Here is a 7,373-nt window from a genome sequence, read left to right as displayed (position 1 = left end):
CTGAGTGATTTTCATAAATATCTGCTGTATTTAAACTAGTTTCTGAGAGTCCAAAACCATTGGTTTCACTGTATAAATGGCATCAGTTTGAGGTTTCAGATATACAAATAAATTGCCTGTACAAGTTTCTATGTAAAACCTTCACAAATCAAGGGGTCAGTTCAGAGGTATAGCTTTCAGGGGTGGGTGGGTAAAGGCTTTTCTGACTAACTGGAGCAGATATGATGAGGAACCTTTCAAATATAAACACAGCCTCCAGTAAATAAACAGAATACAGACTGTTAGCTCAAAAAAAACCAAAAAAAAACTCAGTTTTCAATATTTTGATGATTCAATTTTAGTTCAAAGTGCTTTGACATTTTGTAAAAAGAAAAAAAAATGCAAAGTTAATAATGGAGAAAGGCAAAAAAAACCCCCAACGACAAATAATCCCTGACACAGAAAATCCAATCATTCAAAAAAAAAAGTACCTGCATACCAGTATCAGAAGGCAGAAACGGCCGTGATCCCACAATGAGACGAGACTGTTGCAGGTTCAGTTTTCCGTGGCTGAAAAGTAACTTCAGTGTAAGTGGAAGCCACAGTATGTTTGGCACTGCTTGAAGTATTGCAAAAATACATTTGTCTTTTGTCTGAGCTCAGCTTCCTGTAGGTCTGTGTCTATCTTAGTGTCCAGCTTCAGTCATCCTCCTGTAGAACAGCAGGTAAGGTGTTGATGAGCAGCTCCTCTCGGGAGAGCAGGCTCGCAGGAAATCCTCCTCCTCAAACAAGCGCACCTCAGAGTCATCAAACAGCAGCCATTTACCTTCATATTCTAAGAGCTTATTTAAAGCCTGCTGCTCTTTGGCCTCCATGCTGCCACAGGAAGCCTGTGATACCTCCTCTCCTGCCTCAGGCTCCTTTTTAAGTCCAGCCTCACGCTCCTTTTTAAGTCCAGCCTCAGTGTTTTGGCTCAAGGTGTTGTTGGTTCTTCTCTTATTACATCCCTCTGTTGCTCCACTGCTGGCTGCTTTCTCTGTGTGCATACTGCTGCTGTTTCCTAGGTCATAACTGGACAAACTCCTCTGGCCTCCCAAGAGTCCAACACCCCCCTCTGACAGCTTTTTGTTCCCTGATTTGTTGCCAGCCAAACTCTCACGCCGCTGTCCTCTTGTATTCAGGCTGAAAGACACCTCTCCATCATCATAGTCCAGCACTTTCTCCTTCACCTGCACCCCCTCTTTGTTTTCCGTCACCCCATCTTCCTCCTCCTCTTCAGTTTTTGTGTCCTGCAGCCAGAGCTTTGCATCTTTTAGATCAGACATTCGGACGTAGGCAGTGTAGTGGCCACTGCTGATGGTGACACCACTATGCATGACCACAGCAAACAGCTGATAATTCTGACCGTTACTGGATGAGGGCTGGGTACACCACTCCTCCAGGGATAAAGTCAAAGGAGTCTGCAAGGGAGTGTTCACTTTAGAAAGGCCAGCATACGGGTCCAGTCTGAAAAGAAAAACAGAACGTAAAGTCGATAAACTTGGGATCAATACGGCAACTGTAGAGGAGTGATTCTGTTTCATTAATTAAACTGACACTGGGGAGAATTAATGATCATAACTTTTTTAGTGTAAATATGTGGTAGAGTGGTCACTTTTTCAAACACTACTTCAAATTTATACCAACAGAATATACATATAGTGCAGCAGTGCAGAACTCGAACTTTGGTGGACTCACTCTAAGCCGTTGGCAGAGAAGCGTTTCAGGTGAATAGTGATGACTTCAGGAGTTTTGTCAAACAGAAGACTCCTCTCAGCCTCTGTGTAATGATGGCAGGTCTCACAGAAGTACTTATCCTCCCCAAAGATGCGCTCCACTGAAGCAAACTGAGATATGGCCCATTTCAGAGTCTTCAACTCTGGTTTAGGGTCTGGAGAGACTGAGAAGAACAAGAGAATGATCAGCCATTTGCTTTAGTTGTTATAATGTTTATGAGAGTTCATCTGCTTTGAGGTGTGGATAAAAGAGGAAAATAAATAAAAAATATAACCAACATGAATAATTTTTCTGATTTTTTACAGACAACTGTCTCTCAATTTTACTCTCAAGCATTTCAGGATTGGGGGGAAGGGGAAAACCTACTAATAGTTATAAAAATCCTCACCCTCAGAGAGGTCGTCAGGGCTGCTGGGTTGGTCATCGAGCACAGGGACACTGATGTCCTGGAAGTCCTCTCTTCTCTCTGTGAAGCTCTCACACTCCAGACATCGAGTCCTCAGAACCAGCCGACCTAGGAACAAACGCTCCATAAGGCCCAGGCCCTCTGAACAAAAAAAAACAAACAAAAAAACAGAGGTCAGGTGATCCACTGAGAGTAACATCCACAGTCAAATGTGGGTTTGTAATGCACGTTAAACCCCAGAGCAGAGGTTAAAGTGAAGGCCCAAACATCCAATCTGTCTCAGCTTTCCAACAGTTTTAAATAGAGTGCCTTTATTGTCATTATACAGAATGTACAATGAGACTGGATAAATCAATTTAAAATAAGTAATTTCTTCCTTGACCAAAAGTTTTCTGCATGTTCCCTGTCTCTTACAGTTATCACTTCATACCTTGATGTTTGGGAGCCTTGCCATCTCTGGCTGCGTTTTGGGTAGATGGCTGTTGAAGGTTTTCCTCAGTTTGGTCATGTGTCAGTCCACTTTCCTGCTCCGTTTTGTTTTGGTTTTTCACAGTTGTGGAGCTGATCTTTCCCACACTGCGGAACTTCGAGAAAATACTTGGCTGTTTTCCAGATGGCCTTAGCCAGCTCAGCTTAGCTCTCTTCTTCCTCTTCCCATCCGTCTCTTTGCACACCTTTCCCCCTTTCCCCTCATCATCACTCCCTACTTCTCCATTCAGTTTTGTCATCTCTTCCTCCGCCATCTCCCCATCACCTTTATTCTGGGTGCTATCCATGCTGATTTCATTGGTGGACTTCCTTTTGGAGCGAGTGAGAGGTCTATTTCTACTGAGGTCTTCCTCTACAGTGTCTGATTTCTTAGACTTGAGGGATTTGGACTTTTTCTTGGCATTTCCCACTTCCGTGTCACTCTTTCTTTTGCCGTTGACTTGACCGTCCTCTTCTGGGGAAGATTTGTATTCTGTCACAGAGCCACTGGAACCCAAATCAAGACCATTCTCAATTTTGACTTCTGATGCATCATCCTCCCTTTCTAACTTCAGCTCTTTCCTGATTGTATCACAGGCCTCCTGGATATATCCCAGGATGCACTGCAGAACTTCCTGAGCATCATGTTGGAGATAGCCTTCATACATGGGGTTCAGCTGCCTGCGACACAAAAAAAACCCCACATCTCATGTAAAACTGACATAAAACTGTAATTTTGATGGAAAAAAAAAAATCAACTGTTCAAAAACAAAAAAAACCCAAAGTTGTCAGTTTGTAGTTTAAACAACGCAGCATGCTTACATTTAAATATGAGTGTATGATTTAACTGGCAAACAAATAGGTTTCAAAATTGCCATATCTTTACCTGAGCGTGTGCAGAACTTTGCGAGGCGGTGTGGCTAGCTCTCCGTCGCTGAAGGTGTCGGGGTTGAGCAGGAAGCTAGACTGCAGCTGCTCGACTGCAGTTATCAGATTGTTGAAGCTCCCAAGAAGCTCGATGTGAGCTGGCAGAGCCTCCGACACACCGTCTGACTGCTGACACTGTGGCTAAAAAAATATGACACGCAAAATAAAAGGTTATTGAATTATACCTTCATATGAGGCAGTCAAACAGTAAGTGTACAGTAAGTCTGAATGGAATAACTGGAGCACTTGTATCTGAGCGCACCAGGGCTGTACAAACTGGCTGAAACTTATTTTAGAATATTAAAAATAAGAAAAAAAGTTCTACTGAAATGTTTTTGTGCATTATGTCCACAAGAGGGCAAATCAATACACAGATATTGCTGCTAGTGTAGGTAGATAAACATGCATTTTAAAAAACATAACTACACGTCACAAAATAAAATAATTGTGTTTAAGGTGCACAGACTAGACACTTGACCCCCTGGGTGTGCTTTACTGTGAAAAGCATGGGACAATTATCTTCTCCATGAAAGAGTTGATCATTTGCTTATTCATTATTCAGTCAGCACAGTAAATGTTTTGCTGTCAAGTGACCAAAAATTATTTTTGAGTGGAACGCAGAGCCATTTACATTTAGATATTCTGATACTTTCCATCCACTTATCTTCTCTCATTACAGTAGGCTACATCATTCACCTCTCCCTGTACCAGCAGCAGTGTATTCTAAGTCTGAAGCTGGGAAAGCTGCACCGAGACCACATAGCGCATAATATTTCATGTGGAGAGTGCTCCATTTACTCTGTCAGCAGTGCTTGGTCTAACAGCTTTTCTGATGGAAACCCAACTTTATACAGAATGTCAAGTTGGGTCCCATGTATTTAATTACAAGTCTACTGTATTGTACAACAGCTGTAAAATGAAGCGTGCAACAACATCAACAACACATACCTCTTCGCTTTTATCAGTTTCTTCCTTGGGTTTCTCTTTTCGGATGGACAGATCGTACAGCTTCTTTACGCCTTCTTTGAAGCCTGGGCAGTGATAAAGAACCTGCGGACCCAACCAGGCAGCAATATACGATTATTATTTTTAGCCGGTTGTTAACAAGAAATCCACATGTATAGGAAAACTCAAAACATCTTCAAGTACTCGGGTGGCCAAGTAGGATGTTAAATGCTGGTGATATAATGACAAAAATAAGTGAGACAAATGTGTCCGTGACCTTTACACTCATTCATGCTTCAGTACTTAAAGGATACAAATTCCCATTAAAGGCCACAGTGATCAAAGTGATAAATATACTAACAAAAATCTATTGAAAATTCTGGCTCTGTTCAAGTATGAAGCAAAAGCATCCTCCTTTTTTAGTCAGTCACATAGGGCTACTCACTTTTTGATCACACCTTGTATGCACTTAAGATAGATTCAAGAATTATTGTAGTTATTACAATGACTTCTATGCATCAGAAGACCCAAGAATCTAAATGTGTCAAATTTTCATGCAAGTCTGGTTTAGAAACAAATTCAAAAGAGGGAAAAAAAAAAAAAAAAAAAAGATTAAATTGAGGGGAAAAAAAAAATTCTGATTTGGCACTAGGCCTGCAAAGATCAAATAAAATACAGCACGAAAACTACAAACAGTGGTTGCAGTGGATACTTTTCATTGTTTTTAACACTTGTAAGAGCCCACAAACCGGTTGTACCACATATCTTGGACACTACCTCCATCTGACAACAGGTAGAGGGGCAGTCCAACGCTACCACCACTGCCCATAATTCCCCCATCAGAAAGCCAAACATCTCTGATATCACAAGAACATCCTAACATTGTCCGTTCTGGGTGGGATAACATGGGTGAAGAGATTTGTGGATTCCAGTTGTTAAATCACAAGACAACAAACTGAATCCATTATGAAATTTGTGTTCCTTTTTCAACCTACTCAATATATTTAAGCTGGTCCTATTATTTGTAATAAAACACTTTAGAGAGGAAAAAAAAAAAACATCCCTCCAATAAAGATAGAAATCAACCCCATTTCTGGTAACAGCCCACCTGTAAGATGCTGTTCAAATAGCAGGTATTGCCCAGATTGTTGAGCCCAACAAATGGCACCAAGTTCTCTCTTTTCTCACATGACAGGAGGAGGCTGGGTGAGGACGGACACTGAGAAGGACCAGGGACCACCTGATCGCAGCTGCTGAGTTACGAAGGAAGCAAAAGAAAGTCATCAGCTAGTAGTTGCTTGAAAATTTTCACACAGCAGTTATTTTATATTTTTAAAAATGGTTATATTGAGATTAATACTGTAGTTTGACCCCCAGCTTTAGTTCTCTTTTGATCAGCATGAAGGCATGCATTTCAAGATAAATATCGAAATTTAAGGCATTCCCATCTACATGTCCATTATCCTGCCCTCACAAATCCAGTACCTGAATTAAATTGTGCACACACACTCACCTTGCCTCAGGCTCCTCTGCTTCACATGTTTTGGCTTCTTCTGTCTGAGATTCAGAGAAATCCAGAGCACGTTTGGTTTCCTTCTTCTGGAAGAACTTCAGAGACAGTTTACTCTTTTTCACGGGGCTCCCCGGCGCCGCCACAACACTTTCACCCTGCAGACCAGGCATCTTTCCTCCCCCGGTACCTTGAGGGTGATTTTTTTTCCCCCCGACTTTTATTCCTACTGAGACGCAAGAGCGCACCTCACTGGCAAAACATGGAAAGGAAAGAGTTTAATTTCAGCGGGCGCCATAAGAGTTCAGCGAGAACAAACGTAGCTGCGCACTAAAGTTTAATGTGCGCGGTTATGTAACTACACGCGAGCAGGTTGTTTAATCAATGCAGACACTTCTGACTAGGAAAGTCGAACCAGTTACTGACCGAGCCGTGCATTATGTAACACGTTAGCTGGCTAACGCTAACTTAACGGCGGTTCTCTTGTTTCAGTCCCACCCACAAACAACTGGACTAGAACGGCTTTATGTTGGTAACAGTTTTTAGCTTTACGGAGTAGCGACAACGCTTAAATAGCGCACGAAACTCGATGTTTTAAGCACGTTGCGCACAACACAGCGACAAACTGGATGGAGAAGGTGCTGCGAAGAAAGTGGGAGGAGAAAACAGAAAAGCACGCCGTTTCAAACTGCTCCAAAAACGGCTTCTTTGAAATCCCGGCAGCGTCGACATTTTAAAAAATATTTTACCTGAATGAGTCATTCCAGATTTAAGTTTGATATTTTCCACCAGAAATCCTGTCTCTGAATGCTTTACAGAGTGCTTAACGATTCAGACGGTGCAACAGAAGTTGGCGCTTTTTCCTGCTTGAAGATTTGCTGGCCGCTACTTCGCCGGCGACGCTCAGATATCGTATCAAAACATTCGGCCACAATGTCGAATAAACCGCTAAATTTAAAAAGATTCCAGGCGTAGACGTAACATTTGCAAATGTGCGCAGAACTCTGGAAAATTCTATACACTCAAAAATTTACATTCCAGAATTTAGGCTAATATTAGGACACCTATTTCGACCTGGGCCCAACCGGTCGGCTCCAGACGCCATTCTTGTAGTCATTTTCTCCAGCGCCTTCAAATTAAAAGTGGAGCTGTTAACTGAAATGGATCCCGAACAGGTATTTCTCAGAACATAACTCTCTTTGTAGTACTTAGATTTTTAATACAGGACATTTAAAAAGAAAAGAAAATATCTGTCTTTAGTAAATGAATTTTTAAAAAGCACTGTATACTACTGATCAGCTGGTCTTTTGGGACACTGCTATATATTTCTTAAAACCTCTTCACCTATCTGACTCATCACCT

At 41.7% G+C, this 7,373-nt stretch overlaps 1 protein-coding gene across 2 annotated transcripts; it reads right to left on the bottom strand.

The window, feature by feature from the left end:
• usp1 (ubiquitin specific peptidase 1) lies at positions 1 to 6,944 on the bottom strand. 2 transcript variants are annotated; one of them, XM_030727486.1, is made up of 9 exons: positions 6,761 to 6,944; positions 6,015 to 6,263; positions 5,610 to 5,751; positions 4,505 to 4,606; positions 3,516 to 3,697; positions 2,592 to 3,310; positions 2,144 to 2,302; positions 1,717 to 1,918; positions 1 to 1,485 (listed from the first exon to the last, which is right to left on the bottom strand). In XM_030727486.1, the coding sequence occupies exons 2-9, from the start codon at positions 6,182 to 6,184 to the stop codon at positions 666 to 668; spliced, it is 2,496 nt and encodes an 831-aa protein (XP_030583346.1). In that variant the 5' UTR covers positions 6,185 to 6,263; positions 6,761 to 6,944; the 3' UTR covers positions 1 to 665. The 2 variants fall into 2 exon arrangements, with proteins under 2 accessions (XP_030583346.1, XP_030583345.1); XM_030727485.1 differs by having other exon boundaries at positions 5,610 to 5,754; positions 6,761 to 6,943.
• Between the last annotated feature and the right edge of the window lie 429 nt (positions 6,945 to 7,373).

This window comes from Archocentrus centrarchus, chromosome 4 (assembly GCF_007364275.1).
Source record: "Archocentrus centrarchus isolate MPI-CPG fArcCen1 chromosome 4, fArcCen1, whole genome shotgun sequence".
NCBI classification, from domain to species: Eukaryota; Metazoa; Chordata; class Actinopteri; order Cichliformes; family Cichlidae; genus Archocentrus; species Archocentrus centrarchus.
The sequence above is the reverse complement of the archived record's forward strand: the minus strand, read 5'-3'. Positions and strand labels throughout refer to the sequence as shown.